A 19,339-nucleotide genomic window follows, 5' to 3' on the forward strand; every position below is an offset into this window, starting at 1 on the left:
GATCATCATTGCCAACCAAGGGAAAAAGTCACCATTTTCACAATTTGATTAACTATAAAATTTTTACTTTGGAACTTTCAACATAAACTGAAAGTATTATTAAAAATTTTGACTCAGCACATTCGCGGCTGAAAACGTCTTTGTAACACAAATGATAAATAGGAGAGCGTCCCTTTCTTCCGTTGGTCTGCTCCCTCCGGTTTAGGGATTTTCGTTTGTGCGGTTGTCGTATTTGGGCGACGCTATTGAAGCTGTCGTCGACTCTTTGGCTTGCGATTATCGCCATTTTACTTTATTTGACCGAGGAAAACGCAGATCGGTGGTTGTTTTGGTGTTGATAGTTCGTGCAAAAATTTCAAACATGGTAAGTTTGTAGTTTGGAAACAAGTTAGTATCGTTTTGTTCACTTTTCGCGTTTCCGGATAGACTCGAGGAAGGTCGGAAACAACCACAAAGGTTTTTGTGGGAAGCTTGCCCGCGGGCGTCACTCCGGAAGACTTACGCAAACTGTTCGCCCCTTACGGTGCGATTGCCGAGTGTGACATATCAAATAGATGTGGTTTTCTACATCTCGAAGATGCTGAATTGGCAATGAAAGCCATCACTGAACTCAATGGGACAGAATTTATGGGTGGTAGAATTTCTGTCGAAAAAGGACGTGTTAAACCCAGACGTGGTAGTAATGGTGGAGGCGTTGGACCTGCACGTGGTGGTAGAGATCGCGGAGGCCCCTATTCAAGGGGTGGAAGAGAATTTAGGGGTCCACCTCGAGGAGCACCAGGTGCTTATGGTGTAGCTCGGGAGTACCCACAATACGATCGATTTGGAGGTGGTGAAGGTAATCTGAATATTTTATATTATCCTATATAAAAAAAACGAATTTTTTATTTTAATTTTTTAGTTAATGAATCAGGATCAGTATAAATTATTTCATATCTTCAAAGGTTTCAGCAAACTCAGCAGCTGCTAACTGTTTTTCTATATACAAGAGCCAATTAAAAAAAAAATTCTTGTAGGTAGTTTTATCCAGTGGTGTCTCAGGCATACTTCAACCAGAAATATAGTGTTATTACAACCGACTCCATCATTAACTTTGCCTACTGTTTATTACACCAAAACCGCAAAAAAAAGTAACCATTATTTATTATGATCTTTTTTATTATGTTTCTACATTGTCTCATTATTAATATACAAAATATTAAATATAATAATACAGTATCAGTCACTTAACAAATAGTCACCATTACCACTGTCGTCAACTAGTTCAATGATCAACTCTCCCACTAATTGTTCTCGATAAATATTTTCTTCTTTTATTCTTGGTTTTTTACAGTTAGACCAGCTTTGTACTTATATTTTAGCTACCTCTTGCAGAATTATGTTTATGGTAATATCACTAAATTTTGGTGCAGTGTTATTTCTTTTTATATGCGCTTTCAATTCAGACCAAATCATCTCAATGGGGTTAAATATACAATGATACAGGGGTAATTTCAAGATTTCATGTCTGTTTTGTTGTGCTATCGAATTGATTTTGTAGTTTTTATTAAAATGTTTTGTTCTTAGTAATTCCAGAACTAGTTTTTTTTCGTGTTCCTCTCTGCAAAGTATAAATCATTTTCATACAGAAATTCTTTAATTTCTTCTTTATATGAAAAATTATTTGGAATTTTTCTAATTTGGACTGAATGATACTAGGTATTGTGCAACACAATAACATTATTTGGCGATAGTTTGGGCAACAGTTTCTTTTGAAACCAGTCCTCAAATATTTCCACTGTCATGTTTCTTTTCATGGTAATCTACACTTTTTTGGCAAACAAAAGTAAGGCTTCTTCCACCCAACCATTTTTGGACCCATCATGAAGAATTATTATGCGTTTTCCATGTGAAGGCGGCACGTCTAGTACACTCTTGTTACTGTTATCGCACCATCCTTTTTTTACTATGTGTGAGTGTCCAACCGCCAAATTTTTCAATTGGATCTAAATATTTCACGCTCCACTGTGTAATTCTTCGAGATTCCATTAGCACTTACAGTTGACTTCGAAATTTTGGTCATGTCGCTTGTTTTTTAAAAAACAGGAACCTTCAAGAAATGTTTAATTGTAAGAATCTAATAAATATTTATTTGTATTCTCATGACGTACCTTTATCTACTGCGAATATGATCTATAGTATTAATGAAGAATTGAACTATGTAGAAGACACAAGAATACAAGAAGAAGAATGTTGTTCGTCAACAGGCACACAAGACAAAAATGATTGTCAAACTTACCTGTAAAATAAATAGAGTATAGGTACTTACCCTACCTTCTGAACTTTACAGTGAAAACAGCATCTCAGGCCAAACCTACTTAAAACGAAATAAACATTTCTTGGGTACGGTAAAATACTTTCGTCAAAGCAATAAGTGGACTATATTTTTGGTCGTATTATACCAAGGGCAATGCCGAAAAATCCAGAACTGTTGGGAAATCTAAAATAACTTTTAAAACATATTTTTTTGAGATTTGATCTTATTAGGGTAGTCTCACTAGTTTAATCTTACTAAATACTCATTAAAATTAAATTTTATGCAATTTATTATGCAAATATAGACCGTTATGGCGGACCGCCGCCGCCAAGAACCGGTTACGAGAGAGCGTATGGAGCGCCACCTGCCGCACGGAGCGTCGGTGGATATCCGCCGGAAAGAGGTTACGGTGAGAGCGCCGATATGGGCTATGGCGCAGCGGCCGGATATGGTACCGGCTACGATGACGGTTACGATGCCAGAAGGGCCATTCCGTATGATGATAGAAGGGCCGCAGGTCCGCCGGCTCCCCCAAGACCTCCTGCTATGGACGCGGGGGCCAACAGAGGTGCTGCGGATTTATTCAGCAGACGGGATGCGGGTCCGAAACCACCAATGTAAGAAATTTTTAAAATTTATTTCAATTCTTTATTGTATAATAAAAGAGAATTTTATCTGTGTTATAATAATTTCAATGGAATATCAAAAAGGATTCCAAATTCCAAAATATTTTTAAAATTCTGAGAACCAAATAGAGTCTATTTTTATTGGGATTCCCTAAATCGCCAAAGTATCGTATTCGGGTATTCCTTGAAGAGGGTCATAGGTCAATTGGATATCACAAACGAATAATAAATTGTTATAAAATGCATGTTATTATGAAATAATGATAGATAACACTCTACAATTGTTATTTCAAACATTTTGATCAAATTTGACCAGTCAATTAAGAAATGGTCACTTGACCTGTCCCAACACTAGCCTCAAGGGTCTTATATGGACGCACTGCCTTTCGGCCTATTCATCAACAGCATTGATATTTATTCTCTTTGCTAATCACTTGCCACGTTTGACAATTGTATTCAGGTCTCCGCATCGATCTTAATGTTTTAAAATGTTGACGCGTGTGACGCAGTATCTGTAAGTACTCAGGCGATTGTTGATGCAGAAGAGTGGTTTCGTTTGAATCGTCTTAAATTGAATGAAAATAAATCGAGATGTTGCCTTTTTTCAGGCGCACCTGACGTTAGTTCTCACAACGTTAAACTTCTGGGTGTGTACATAAATAGTAGGCTTAACTGGCACGTGCATATAGGTATGCTGACCGGGAGATGAAACAAAGTTACGTTTCCGATTCGAAAACTTATTCAATCTAGAACTTTTGAGACGGCTTAGCGTTTTATTTTAGCAACTTTATTAACGTGATATCATATATGCTGTAGGCAGTATCTTCAGAGGCAGAAAGAATCTTCAAAATTCAAAAAAAGATTGTTGTGTTGTGCACCAAATAAGGACCACTGTAAGCCACTATTTTAAAAAATAAAAAATAAATAAAAATACTCTCTCTTCAATTTTCATCTATCAGTGCATAATGTATGTCCATGAAAATAAAAAAATAAAGAATTCCGATTTTCACGACTTTCACGTGTATGATACCACCAGACGTGGAAATGATCTGTGTGTTCCGAATCATTGTGTAAACAATACTGTATCGTTCATTAGCGTCATAGTTATTAAATTATATAACAAAATACCGACAACTCTTAAAAACAACTGTTCCCCGTTTTAATTTAAAAAAAAAACTATTACAACTATAAATATTTTTTTTAATACAACTTTGAGAGCTACATGACCTCTAAATTTTAGATTGTTTGTGTATGCATAGACTGTTTATTATAGTTCGACCACAAATATAGTGCTTTTACCCGCTGTTTATTACTCCAAAACCGCAGCCTCTTATAAAACACCCTGCCCAGCAGACTTTTACCCGTAACCATTCCAGGACCGGCTTAGGAATTTATCTACCTACACTAACAAGCGGGATATATGTATGTTTTCAATTCTTGAAACATGTACATAAACAAATTAATACAAAGTAACAATTTATTACGTCTTATTTCATTACATTTCTTATACAAATTTTTACAAAATATAATAGTAAAGTATTAGTCGCTTAAAAAATCGTCACTATCGCTACTGTCGCCACCTAATTTAATGATCAACTCTGTCGCTAATCGTTCTCGATAAGTATTTTCTTTTATTTTTGGTTTTTCACAGTTAGACCAGCTTTGTTCTGATATTTTAGTTACCTCTTGCCGAATTACGTTTATGATACTAATCACTAAATTTTGGTGCAGTGTTATTTCTTCTTATATGGGCTTTCAACTCGGACCAAATCATCTCAGTGGGGATAAATCTCAATATTTCATGTCCGATTTTGGTATGCTATCGAATCGATTATGTAATCTTTATTAAAATGTCTTATATTTAATAATTCCCGAAGTTGTTTTTTTCGTATAGCTCTCTTCAAAATATAAATCATTTTCGTACAGAAATTCTTTAATTTCTTCTGTATTTGACAAAGCATTTGGAATTTTTCTAATTGAGGCTAAATGATATGATTCATCATCCAAAACAACAACAGTATTTGGTGATAGTTTTGGCAATCAGTCCTCAAATATTTCGCGCGAAATACCAGCATCTTCTCCCACTTGCAACAATTTTTCTTACAGTTGACTTCAGAACTTTGGTCATTTCACTTCCCCTTCAGAATTTCTTATAAAATTGTAAACATTCAAAACATCTTTAGCATCTGAAGACAAATGGATCCATACTTTTTTTATTTGCTGAGGTAGTTCCTTTTCTAAATCGTCATTAGATTGCACTACAATCTCCACTTCGTCTTCAAATTCTGCGTTGTTTTCCATATCTTCTAACAGGGGAACAACTGCTTCATTCCACGGTTTCGACATTTTAAAGTGTTAAAAAACAGGAACCTTCAAAAAATGTTTACTTGCAATATTCTAATAAATATCTATCTGTATTCTTATGACGTACTTTCATCTACCGCGAATATAATCTATAGTCTTAAAAAAGAATCGAAGATAGAGAACATAAAAATACAACAATAATCGACAGGCACACAAGACAAAAATGATTATTTTCAAACTTGACTGTGAGATAAATAGAGTACAGAGAATCCGGTATATAAAAAAGTTGGAAGGATCACAGTCAAATACCTGCGTAATATACACGAACATATTGCAATTTAAATTAAACTCTTAAAGACGATAAATATCACCTGATGTTAAAATAAACGCTTCTACTTATTCGAAAATACCACGCAGCATGAATGTTTAATCATTTACTTTTTAAATAAAAATTTCAAGTTTTTATAAATATTCGCTACGGTCCATCTCAGGCAGACCTACTTAATGCAGAATAAACATCTGTTGGGATGGGTTTTATCACGGTGCTGCGAAAGTGTGTGGTTAAGTTGCTGTAAAATACTTAAAACATAAAAAATCATATGTTTACTTCGAAAACTCATATTGACAACTTACAAATTATTTTATTTTTATAAAATAGGGCTGCCGGATACGACACGACAAGATACGGAGCGGGCGCAAACGGCTACGGTACGGCTACGGCTACGGCTGCCGCCAATTACGGCCCGTCCGCGGGATACAGTACTGCCGCGCCTCCGGCACAAGCCGCTTACGGAGCCGGTTACGCAGCCGCGGCCCCTCCTACCGGCCCGGTCGGCTACGCGACCAGAGACGATTACGGCGCCGCCGCGGCCGATCCGTCGTACGCTGCGAACGCGGCCTACGCAACAGGGGGCGGAGTCCGCGGCGCTTACGATTCGGCTTATCCCCCGTTACCGCAACAAAGAGGGTGAGTTGAGAACTACGCAAACGTTTACAGATATTAATTGTAATAGATAATCCGGCCTGAGGTGCTTTAATTGGTGTAATGATGTTTTTTTTTTATTATTTAAAACACACGTGTCAATAATTGTGCAAGCGTGACGTGGCGGAACACGCTCGAATTTCCTCGGAAAGACGACGTACACGCCGGTGCGAGCCTTCAGTCGAGTTCGCACGCCCTTTTGTGTGGGTGTGCGTGCGTGTGTGTGTATGTTTCGATTTTAGCGTCAAAGCGCGGCGTTTCGTTTGAATGCGTGCAGCACACGCGTCGGCGTGGCGTTTCGGATCTGCGACACTGACATGTTCCGTTTTTGTTATTGTAGTTACACGAGCGGAGGCGCAGACCCGGGTCACCGAGATATGACACCTGGAAGACGCTACTAAACCGGTTAATAATGATGTGGTTAACGGAATCCGGCACGAAATTGAAGCGCTTAAGGGATGGCCTTAAAGTATAACATTTAGTTTGCTCCCCGGTATATTGCTGCCGTTCTTTGATTCCTTTTTCTGCAATCCTTCAAGTTTATCTTCAGACACACGCGTCGAACAATATAATCTTAGCATTGTTCTTTTTCGCGTCACCGTTTCTTGCAACTGTTCAAATTTATCTCTAAACAAAATTGACCTGGCTTTTAATTTCAAGAATACAATCTTAGCAATGATGATCGTTCATAAACTATACGGAAGTATCTCTTTGGCATGGGTTTTGCTTTGTAGGTACCATTTTCGTCAGGCCATTCTTTGATCTCTTTTTCTGCAATTCTTCAAGTTAATCTTGCAATGATGATAGCATATAATTAAACTAAAGTATCTCTTTGGCATTGGCCTTTTTTCATGTCACCGTTTTTTGCAATTGTTCAAGTTTATCATTAAACACAATTGACATGGCTCTTAATTTCAACAATATAATCTTAGCAATGATGATAGTTCATAAACTATACTGAAGTATCTCTTTGGCATTGGTCTTGCTTTGTAGGTGCCATTTTCGTCATGCCATTCTTTGATCTCTTTTTCTACAATTCTTCAAGTTTATCTTTAAATATATAACAGAATCAAAGAACAGCCAATATTCCATGGAACAAAGTATAGGTTACACTTTAACAAAATTGAACCTACCTTTGCGTGGTGAAACAAATCACACTGCGCTTACGCCCCCCTTAAATTAGCGGCCCAACCTTGGCAATATTAACCAAACCTCTGTTGTTCATTTGGTCATGCATTATTTTTTTGTTTCTTCATTTGTCTTTTGATCAGCGTACTGTTGTAGTTTACGCATTGTATTTTAAGTTTTCTGCCCGACGGCGTTTTTTGGTAGTTTTTATGTTAAGTCGAAGTCCCCGCGCTCATACTGTTTTTTGGATCCGACAGATTAAATAAAAACGTGTCCCCATTTCAGCGGATTTTTTTTTCCGACCGGCAATTTTGGGTTTCGGTTTTCGGATGACAGTGTTTGGTCCCCATCTAGGGGTATATTAAAGGCACAAGTTATAACTTTTTTTTTTTTTTTTTCGAGAAATTTATTGGCCCAATTTCTTGAATTTGCAAGTTGAGATAACTACATATCCTGTTATAATATTTTTTTAGAATTTTTATTTTAGTCGGCCAAAATAATAAAATTTAATTCTAACTTTTCTTTTAGCTTTCCGATTTTTTTTGGTGTTGTTTTAATTTTTATTTTTTCATAAAGTTTCACATACTTAAATATTCGCATATCATTAAGGTAAGGCACACCCTGATGTATTATATGGAAAATACATTAATCCATCTCTGAGTATGGACCTACTAGTTAAATTAATAAATACCCAAGTACAACTGATTCTGTCTCTCTTACTCCCAAGTAATAGAATCGTGATCGTTAGTGACGGCTGTCTTGCATTGATCAGATATACATTTATTAGGACGGAACAATGTCTGTTGAAGTATAAGTGGAAGCAATCTATTTTATTCTGTCATCACAAATCGTGCCTACTATAGTTGCGCTATTAAATTTCTCATAAAACGTAGTCCAATAATAGATAATAGCAGACAGTCAATTTGGGAAGCACTGTGCTCGACTAGCGAGAAGGAAAAAGTACCGATAAATAAATGAAACCGCCATCGCGAATAAAAGCGATACCCAAAGGATGTACCGTGCGTTCAATTTATTTTGATAACATTTTAAACTGGCGGTAACTGTTTTGTTTTTAAAAATATCAAGGTAAATAAAAAAACAAAATGTAGGGTTAGTAGCCAATTTTTTCCCAAGTGACGTATAAAACAAAACACTATCAATTTAAATGGAACACCTTGTATATTATATATGTGTTTAACAGAATCTCTAATTCCGATTACAAATATGTAACACACTTTATATTTTAGTTCACTCGTTTTTGAAAAATCGGCAAAAATAGTAAATTTTTATATAATTCCAAAGAGTGCCGTGATTTGCTCCAAGAACAATAATTATTTTTAAATTAAAATAGAACTAAAAATAACAAGACGCGCTAACTATTCTAAATACTGCTGTATGTGACCACCATTTTCCTGAATTTTCTTGTATGATCTCTTGCATTTAGTAGCTTTTCCGGATTATCTCTATCCATTAAAGTTAAGTCGGTTCTGTGGGCTTGTCAAACCATAGTTCCGCCATTCCCTATCCAACCACTGGGATATTCCATGTTAAGAAAATTTTTAATTTGCACAACATTGTCAGGAGGGGCACCGTCTTGCTGCCATATAATTACCGCTGATATATGTAGGGGTGAATCTTCTATATATTGTTCTATTTGGTGCCCTAAGTCTTGCAAATAATGATCTCCAGTTAACTTTTGATCTATAAATATCGGACCCAAAATATGGCCATCTATGACACCGCACCATACATTAATTGATTGGTACCCCCGGGTTTTTATTTCATGTATTTGTTTAGGATTATTTATTATTGTATTTTGTCTATTACAACCCTTTCTTGTAGTGAACGAACTTTCACCAGTCCATGAAATGTTTTTCAAAAAATTATTATTCTCATTATGTCTATTTAAAAACTCCAAACCTAACTGCATCCCCCTTTAACATTGTTCTGCACTTAGTTTTTAAGTTATATATTCTTTCAAAATTGAGTGGATTGATCTCTGAGAAATACCTGTCTCTTCGTATACTCTAGCAATACAGAAAACTGGATGTACTTCATAGAATTCAAATGTTGATCTTATTTTCTTCATTTAAAACATTGTTATTCCGGCATACATTTTTAGCATTTAATACGTTACCGTTTTATGCAAATTTCTTTGCCAGCTGTGGAAATATCTGTTTTGAAGGAGTTCGGCGTTTTAGATAAAGTCTAATATGCTGAAGTCTAGCTGCGGTAGCACTTTCATTATTTAGATAGCATATCACTCCTTTCACGGATGCTAAATTCGCGAAAAACCATTTTACGAATAATGACTTGGACAATAATTCAACCATCAACGTCGTTTACTAATATGTCAGTCACAAACATGTGTTTGTCATTCGGGGCAGTCTTTGAAATTATATAAAAATTTCCAAATTTTGCCGATTTGTCAAAAACGAGTGGACTTAATTATAAAGTGCGTTCGGAATAAGATATTCTAGGTGCATATATCTAGGTATCTGCATTACCCATTTCGATTATTCTAAACTTTTTTTAGGGGAACGTGACAAAATTATCTTTTTGCTTTGTTATTTGGAATTTAGATATAACCTTAAAATCATGGGATTTGAAATCGGTTATCAATTACGAGGGCGGCGCCAAAATTTCCCGGCCTGAATATGAAAAAAACAAAGTAGAGTAACAATTTTTTATTATTTTTCAATATAATCCCCCTTAACCACCTCTTCCACAATCGCAACAATATCTTCCGTTATGACCTCCACTGGTCGACCAGTTCTTGAATTATCTTCAAGGGACTCCCGCCCCGTTCGAAAACGTTTTGCCCATTTTTTCTCTACAGAATACGAAGGAGAACTTTGGCCGTACCCACCATCTAGCCTTTCTTTAATAATTTTGGGTGGTGACCCTTCTTTTGTTAAAAACTTTATGACTGCTCTATACTCAATTTGCGTTATTTGCGACATTTTTTCGGACACGTCTTATTTAAAATGCTGTCAATAAAAAACTGTTTGACACAAGACTTTAATTTTTTTTTCGCAGCCTACTAAGATATATATTTAAAAGAAGACAAAGTTTTATCGTGGTACTGGAGCAGCATCTATGTCAGGCCGGGAAATTTTGGCGCTAACCTCGTAGTTTTCAGAAATTTTTACTTCTTCGAAATAATACTATAATTTCACTTGCAACTCGCTAGCCCCTATTAATCAGTTAATTACATGATAGGAAAATATTAAACTAGGCAAGAATACGAGCTGCAAAGAAAAAATCCTTGAGAATTACACATGTTACTAATAGGTGGCGGTGATGCTCGAAAATTCGGTTCTTTAAAAAACACCATGAACCGTAACGACCGCCCAAAACGAATTGCAATTTTGATTTTACCTTCACAACGTCGTTGTCGATTCGCCGCTTACGCCCCCTAGCGACCCATCATAAAATTTCGTCTGCCAATATTTACTGAAAGCGGATAGAAGAAACGTCAGCACATCGAGCGGTTTCGCAAAGTTTTGCGCCCTTGCGACCACCGGCGTGACCTGCGAGCCTTTGACCGTTGTAAAGCGGAACGCCGACATACATGTACCGTAAGGTCGAGACTACTGCGCACACACGGTGGATTACGGTTTGCCCGTCTCCGAGCAGTCGCACATCACACTAGACCCTGTTCTGAAATAAAATTTGCTTAAATGCACTCTTACCACTCTACTCGTAATAGGAAGGGTGCGGGGAAAAAACCAGACTAGTCACTTTATTTGCGCCATATTATGTTAACCCTCAAATCATTAATATTGACATGTTGACAGAATAAGATGTTTCACTTCTAAGGAAATGTATGATTGACTGTGCTTTAATATACATGATTCCACTTCTTGAGACCCTCGGCCAGCTTCTTCGAGCCAAACGTACAAATATCCAGGGTCTGCTTTACCACTGTGAATTCCAGCATTATATACCCAGAGCTGCCTTTTATAGAACAGAATATTTGTGGGTATTCATGGTAAAGGTTTTTTTTTTTTGAAGATCATTGGCTTTAGCTTTTTCAAAATCTTTTTTGCGCAGTGTCCGAGCTCCATTGGCTAACTTTAAATGTTGCTATTTACAAAACTTCTTGATTCCTAGTGCGTCAACCAGGTGGGTTAAAAGTTTTATGATAAAATCTATGTATTTTTATTCCGTTTTTTTTTTTAAGAATAAACATTTTCAAGGTCTTGAGTCGACATTGACATGGGGAATAAAGAGGTATTAATTATTGAGCAGATTACCCGTTTATCTAATTTTTTTCATATACAGGAAGCTTTTTGCATAACAGGGCCCATTTGCAAACTGGGTAAATACCATTTTAATATTCAACACGAAATATTTTTCTTCTAAAATTATAAATAAATCAAATGTTTCCGGAAAACTAAAGTTACTATATACCAAAATTTATGATTATAGTACTAAAGATTAAACAAAAACTTTTTAACGAATTTGTTCCCAATAAAACAAACGAGGTTCGTGTTTTCTAGAGAAGAAAATGGCTACCAGTCAGGTCACATTCAAATAGAAGTGTCATCTTGTAGGAAATGTATTTTTAATTTTTCTTGAATATTTTGCATGCATTTTGTCAATAATAAAACCGACAAATCCAAAAATGACAAAATTTTTGCAGAGTCGCAGAAGACTTCAATGTCGTCTTCTAAGTAAATGAAATGAAAGAGAAGAGAAGCCACTTAATTTAATCCTTTTTTAACGATTCCCTTGTGATAGGTATAAAATATCGACTAACCAGAAGAAAGGACATGAACGTTAAAAGTATATATAGATAACTGCGGTTTATAATACAGGTCATTTATAACAATTTTCGGGATGTTTTGCAAAATCAACCTTTCTCTTATACAGATTTTTTATTGCAGTTAATTGCAGTGATTTTATTATTGCAAGTTTTTTAGAAGAGGGATACTTTAAGTATTTAAGATTTGCTTTTTGTGGCTGAAATTGCCACGCCGCAAAACTGAATAGTAGTTGCACAAGGAGGGTTTGGACGAACATAACCTCAAAATATTGTTTGTATTGTATTTTGAGGTTATGTTCGTCCAAACACCCTTTATGTAATTGCTCTGAATCCGGGCAAGGTCGAGTGTGCTATACGGTGGCTCGGATCCTATCGGTAAACCGAATTTTTCCGGTCTGCGTTCGGCAGGAGCGTCGACGTCCACTTTTCGTTAACTATCGTGCGAAGTCCACTTGCACCGAGAGCACTTGTATCGGACGTTTGTGCGGAATAACGCAGACCGTACAAGATAAGTGGCCTTTGCGAAGCTTTGCGGACCCCGCACTATTGCGTATTTTATCGGCGCCCCACCGGTTGCGTTCGAAGAAGAAAATTAAGCGCCCCCTCTCGTCCTGAAGGTATGTTTAACATTACTTACAAAGAGAAACGGTTAAACGGCTCAAACAATAACGTTTCCTTCCGTACGTGTTCGCTTTTTTCTTTTTTTATCGATTCAAGGAGACCGCCGTAGACAATATAAGGAGCGCGTCGACACTTTTCTCAAAATAAATAAAAACTAAAAGTTCAGATTTTCACTAAATTATATATTTTCACATGACATTTGTTTCGACAACACCGTGCCTTTATCAAATGACATTTGATTGTCGAAACAATTGTCTTGTAAAAGTATATAATTTCGTGAAAATCAAAACTTTTAGTTTTGATTTATTTTGATAAATGGATTTTCATCAAGTAAAAGCTACCTCAGTTCAATGAGAGATTTTCTTGTGACACGAGTATCACCGGGATATCGATTTTGCCATCGCAGCGAAGAATTTCAACGTCGAATGGAGAAATTTGATAGGTTATGTCAAAACGATGCCAATTTGAAACCAGCAACAAGAATACTTAGGCAAAATTCGCATAGAGCTGAAAATTGGCTGGGACGTTAAAGAAACCATTATACGTGAAATGTTAAAAATCCCCTTCGATTCGACTTGTGCAAAAAATTTTATTCATATTTTTTTGTATATTTATATAAAATATAAAATTCCAGTTAAACGGAAACCAAAAGCTAAGCGCACACAAATCCGAATTTGGACAATACATGGCGTCTTAAAAGTATTATGGAGTTTTGTACATGACTGGGATAACATTCTCTCAACATGAAGTTGCCACAATTTCTTGTATTGTAAGAGGATCTCTGAAATAGGTAACTATTTTGAACAATCTGCAATTGCTCTAATTTATAATTAGGCAAATTGGAAGCAGCTAGGCTGTCATACAATAAGATTTTGGCGTTAATTGACAAATTATTCCCTATTTTAGATATAAAATTAATCTTTTTAGAAAATTCATTCATTATGTAATCGGCATGTGTATGAAACGTCAGATTTGAGTCAAATATAACACCCAGATATTTAATTTGTTTTTGATGAATTAATTTTTTTTTGTTAATATAAATGTTTACGTCGAAATTTAATTTAATGAATTTATGTCGTTTACCAAAAATACAAAATTTTGACAAAGATTATTATTGCACAGCTATTCAAAAGCATTCTTCAGATTAGCATTCATTTTTCTTTGCATTTCATCCACATTTTCACCCGCAATAAAAATCATAGAGTGATCCGCAAATGATACCGCTTTAATATCATCTAAAATATCTGCAATATCGTTAATACACATAAGAAACAACAATGGTCCCAAAACTGTCCCCTGAGGAACACCATGTTCCAAGGCCCTCAAGAAATCATCACAGACATCATAACAACGACAGGTTCGCGTGAATGTTTGGAGCGAAAGCCCAACCACACCACAATAACTTTGCGGCTGCCGTTTCACCACCACCTCAAGAACCTTCTCATAACCTGGAACGATATTAAGTGTCCTAAATTCTTGACATAGACTGGTGTTGGGAACCTTCTTCTTCGTCAGACAAAAGATCATACAATTCTTTACAAAAATTGTTCAGGCATTTTTTTTCTCACTACTCACCGTTCGCGCGATATCGGGGTTTCCGCTATTAGGAATTTTATATTTTACATAATATGCACACATTTCCGCACCACCTGTGAGGTAATATGCTTGACGCATTTATTTGATGCATTTATCGTTAAACGTTAGAAACGCTTACGTCAATGTTAGAGAGTTTTTAACCTCAATTCGGTTGGTTTTTGTTTGGACAGTGACCTTTCGAAAGTGGAAAGGTGTTTCTATATATTACTATTCCACAGGCTTATCCTGTAGATAACGACAAATTTAAATTAAGAACAAAACACAACATAAACAATTAAAAATTCTGCCTAAAACCCTTAAGTTGTATATCATATCATAAATTTCCCCTGCTACATATAGCAGAAAATGACGTTAATAAATTTTTAAAGGAATTGCTACATAATTTAGATAAAATACAAAAGCCTAACCTATCTAATATAAAAAGTTTAAAGCCTAAATATTTTCTCCCCTTTCCTTTTTTTATATAATTATGTTAAAATTATGCCTTCGTCTAGGAGATTCTAAAAACGGGCGTGCAAAAATGTGTAACATCTTTGGCCTATTTCTTTTTTACACGTATTTGTTATCGCATTTTCCTTTTCTCGATTACTTTGTAGATCGGTTTTATTTTTGAAAATATTTAAAACTGCCGTTTCGTAATCTGTAGTACGGAACAATAATTTTTAGTTTTTGGGAAAAATATTTTTGCACAATTTCCAATTCTTTTCTTCCCATCCCAAAATACCATGTTATAAACGTGACTTCGCTAATGCATAGTAAAGTGTAAACTTAGTGGTTTGCATTGCCAAGTGTCATTATTTTCTCCCACCTTACGCGGTTACCATGGCAACCATTAAACAGTCTCTTACATTCCTTTACTTCTTGCCGTCTCGGAATATGAATAGCCAGTTTGTTTTTACGTTGCTTTATTTAATCAATTTCGTTATCTTATTATAGTGTCTTGCTTAGGAAATAATAAAGAACTCTCTGAAAGTAACACTCATGCCCTACCAATTTTTGCCGAAAAATCGATATTCTGGTGGTATTTTTTCTGACAAAACCGATCAGCTTTCTCCTCTATCGACCACTTTTTGTTTCGGAAAACCTAAAGAATCCGCGTAATAATTGCTTTGCCCGTCGTTTTTGTTTAAATAAAAAAAATGCGTTGCGTCTTAGGCGTGCACACGAGTGCGGCGGTTCTCTAAACAAATACCGCGTTTGCGTGCGGACTAAATAAATAAAGTACATAGCAAGACGTCCCGTTCCAAATTTGTTTTTCCTCTGTTTAAGTCGTACGCGGTCTCTTTGTTGTCTACGGATATCTTTTATGGCCGATCACAGACTAACGAATGTTTTTCTTCTATCTAGCATGGTTTGAGTTGGGGGAAAAGGAGCGTGGTAAGGTTGTAGCCGACGGCGTACCGTCCGAGTGAACTCCGCCCCCCCCTCCCTCTCAAAAAAAAGATGATTCAGCCTATGGTAAGATTGGTGCGTTCCACCCAGGCCGGTATTGCTTAAACCTGCTAACCCATGTGTCTTTCAAGGTTAAACTGTATCTTTTGCCCTTTATTTTTTTTATTGTTTTTTAATGTGTACTTTTACAAAATCGACTGATTATGTTAAGTGTTTCAAGCGTTGTATTTTCATAATAAATATACGTATGTATACGCGAAGACCGTCTAAGTTTTCAGCAGCTCGGGGGTAAGGCATGACAGTTCCTGTAGCGTATGTCGAATATGAACGACAAATTGTCAAAGCCCGGTTCATGCGGTGGAATTTTGGCACGAAGAGTCCGGTTCTCGTAGTGCTGCATCGTTTGAACCGGGCTTGATACGATCTAGTGGAGAAAAAAAGTCTGTTAAAGTCGTTTACTTCTTGAAAAATAGAATCGACTTACAACCAGATGAAACCAGACCGAAATCGTTAGTTAAGTTATTGTACACATGAAATAGGGAAATACGATTTTTATTAGTGGTACGTAGTTTTGTAAAATCGAGGAAACTCCGAAACTATTCAATGTATCCGATTTTTTTTAAAACTTGAAGAGCAAACATAAGAGATGATAACCGAGGCGACATCATTTTCAAATTTTTTTATTCCATGTTTTGCAAGGCCTCAAAAATTTTTGTATTGAAATTGTCAGTAATCGGGAAGCTTTTTTATTTGGAAAATTTTCATACTCTATGCTGAAAATGAAATCGACAATCGAAACAGTATAGACACGATTTTTTATGAACTAATGAACAGTTTTACTTCTGAATTTTTTAGAAATCTTCATCCAAAGATTCCATACTTTTATGTGTTTATTGTTACAGGATTTGCAATTACATTATTCATAGCACGTCAAGCCTTGCGATTTACATTTATTGCTGTTTCAGGTTACATCAGAATGTTTCTGATTTTATGTGGATCTTGCATCGAAAATATATTATTATATATTCAGATTTATTTGGGTTATCAAAATTTGTATATGGCTGGAATTTCAAATTCTCAGTTATTATGTTCATTTAAAATAGTTTTGGTTAGTTTTGCATAATTTCCAATTCTTTTCTCTCCATCCCAAAATACCATGTTGTCAAGGTGACTTCGCTATTGCATAAGAAAGTGTAAACTTACATTACGCGGTTACCATAGCAACCATTAAACAGTCGCTTACAGTCCTTTGCCTTATGTAATCAATGTCATTATCTTATTACTTGTAGCTAAAACTAAAACTAAAATAGTTAAAAAAAAACATAGTGTTAAACATATACCCGCGTGTCATAATGTTTTATACCTTTTTAAGTGTTGTCAGTTGGTGGCAGTTCCATCGCAGGTTTGTTTGAATTTGAAATGTCATTTTTCTTATTTTTATGCAAGAGTAACATATATAAAAATCGGAAAATTGTACAGTTCTTTTGATGTCTTAAATTCTGGGCTAGTACATCAAAGGTCAATTTTGAAAAATGCAGTGGTTGTGTCATATCCCGTGAGACAATGTATCGCCAAAATATTTTTTTAAACTGCTTCTCCCAAACTTTCGACCATGTCGTGAGTTGACAAGATACGCATATCTTTCAAATTGTAGACATATTTGTCCTAAGTCGTTGAATGTCATAGAAGAAGTAGGTTTCAGTTCTCAAATGAGTATCGTACCATCAATAATTTAAAAATTGGATGTAACTTCATTTTACAACCATTTTTTTTAGTGATTTTTAAAAGTGATTATTTTGTCCCTTTTTATGGGCCTCCAAGGACTTTCAACAGACCTTTCGAGGATGTTCGTGGTTTTTTTTGATAGGCTGTTTGTAAATAATTGGATAGATTTTGTTCAATTTCTTTCGTGGCTACTTTTCCTGTGCATATGTTAGTTGTTTGGGAACATCATAAAAATCGAATGAATTGCGCCAATTCGCTTCAACTTAATTTTAATTACATCTTCATTTATACAAGCTGACCTTATTTATTCATTGACGTTTATCTTCGGGATTTTTATTATTAAATGTCGCATCTGTGAATAGTATAATAGTATATTATGCAACAAGTGCGGTAAACGGCATTTGGCTCATGAGTCTATTTGACACTAGCGGAGCGAGTGTTTAATAAACGAATGACTTACCGAACGTGTTGCATACTATACTTTTTCTACGACCATTAGTTTCCCAACAACACGAATACATACGAGGTTGCGTTTTTTTTTTTTTTTTTTTTTTTTTTTTTTTTTTTTTTTCATATGTCTTACCGCATTTCTTTCGCAGGATATAGTATAGAAATTTTCCATATAAAAAAATTTCTCGCTTACTGAAAATTTCAATACAAAAAATACAATTTTTATATTGCAGGTCGTGAAAAAAATGGAAAATAAAAAATTTGAAAATTATATCGCCTCAGTTATTATCGCTTATGTATGCTCTTAAAAATCATTCGGATATGTTAAGTAGTTTCGGAGTTATTGGATAGTGAATGATAAAAAGTTTTTTTTTAAGTTTTTTCGATATTACGCCATCAAAAATAGTCGTAGTTTCAGTTTCATATGTACAATAACCTAATAGATGATTTGGGTGAATTTTCATCGAACAAAAAAACTGAACATTTTTACCGCTTTTTTATTCCACTAGCCGCGCATCAGATGCACAAACCGTTGTTTTCCGAAGGTTGTGTGATGTTGGCGTTTCCGTTTACTTCGCCGCCTTCTAATTATTTTTAAGGGGGACCTTTTTATTCCAGGTTGAATTGAAAAGGGGAATTGATTCAACATCATGCAGCGATTTTTTGAGGCTTTACTTGAAAAAAATATATAATTCATATATAATCTTATAGTGGATCGGAATCGGCATTCAGCGGACGCGTAAAATATTTTTTTTTTTTTAAAGGAATAACTTAAATAACCAACCAACCAAAAAATGTGACTTTTTTTCTTTTCTTTTTTTTTTCTGTGCCTCGTCGTTAGCTGAATGCGCCCGATTTTTCTACTTGATATTTTGTATTCTCGAAAAAATTTTTGGTACTGTGAGCGGTTAGGATAAACTAGATGTTGATGTCAGCACTTTGTTATTTTCTTTTTTTTTTAATTTCGCCGCTTCGGTACCAACCAATTTGTCCATAAAAATTTAAACAATCCGTATTTTTTACATTCCATATATTGTTCAAATTTAGGTGTCGTTTACATTTTTGCTGCCCTTTTGTAACATTAAATGATATATTTTAAAACGTCTTTATTTCTTGGACAACGGAATGTCTCGGTAAGAAGTAAAAGCGAAGAGAATAAATTCTTCAAAGCGCATATTTACTGTAAATTATTTCGATATATTACATTGTTTTATCAAGTACATAACCATATACAGAACCAATATATTGTTATTAACGGTCGTTGCTTTTAATAGGGCACAGTAATTTACAAACTAGTTTTCTGAACACGATCACAATGCCAAGAATATTTTTTCAAAATTGTGTGTTTTAATTTAGTGCCACTTTCTGTAAAGGAATCGGCAACATTAAGTGTACAGAACTATGTAAAATAGTAATGAATCAATAAAAGCCCGCAGTAAGTATAGAAT

At 35.3% G+C, this 19,339-nt stretch overlaps 1 protein-coding gene across 3 annotated transcripts; it reads left to right on the top strand.

Moving 5' to 3' along the window:
• The first annotated feature begins 206 nt into the window (after positions 1–206).
• Positions 207–19,338, top strand: LOC132696484 (RNA-binding protein 4.1-like). Of its 3 annotated transcripts, XR_009618040.1 has the most exons (6): positions 207–364; positions 427–838; positions 2,601–2,913; positions 5,885–6,193; positions 15,672–15,782; positions 18,510–19,338. XR_009618040.1 is itself a non-coding variant. In XM_060661339.1 (5 exons), exons 1-5 carry the CDS (start codon positions 362–364, stop codon positions 18,517–18,519), a joined length of 1,047 nt encoding a protein of 348 aa, XP_060517322.1. In that variant the 5' UTR covers positions 207–361; the 3' UTR covers positions 18,520–19,338. The 3 variants fall into 3 exon arrangements, 2 of the variants coding, with proteins under 2 accessions (XP_060517322.1, XP_060517312.1); XM_060661339.1 differs by lacking the exon at positions 15,672–15,782; XM_060661329.1 differs by lacking the exons at positions 15,672–15,782; positions 18,510–19,338 and adding an exon at positions 6,549–15,664.
• Position 19,339: the final 1 nt, after the last annotated feature.

This window comes from Cylas formicarius, unplaced genomic scaffold, assembly GCF_029955315.1.
Source record: "Cylas formicarius isolate icCylForm1 unplaced genomic scaffold, icCylForm1.1 PGA_scaffold_10__41_contigs__length_53128322, whole genome shotgun sequence".
Classification (NCBI taxonomy): Eukaryota; Metazoa; Arthropoda; class Insecta; order Coleoptera; family Brentidae; genus Cylas; species Cylas formicarius.

Bases quoted from the DNA above. Each gene is read 5' to 3' on its own strand.
- LOC132696484 (XM_060661329.1), top strand. The intron at 839-2,600 runs GTAATCTGAATA...ATGCAAATATAG, and splicing joins TCGATTTGGAGGTGGTGAAG to ACCGTTATGGCGGACCGCCG. The intron at 2,914-5,884 runs GTAAGAAATTTT...TTTATAAAATAG, and splicing joins GCGGGTCCGAAACCACCAAT to GGCTGCCGGATACGACACGA.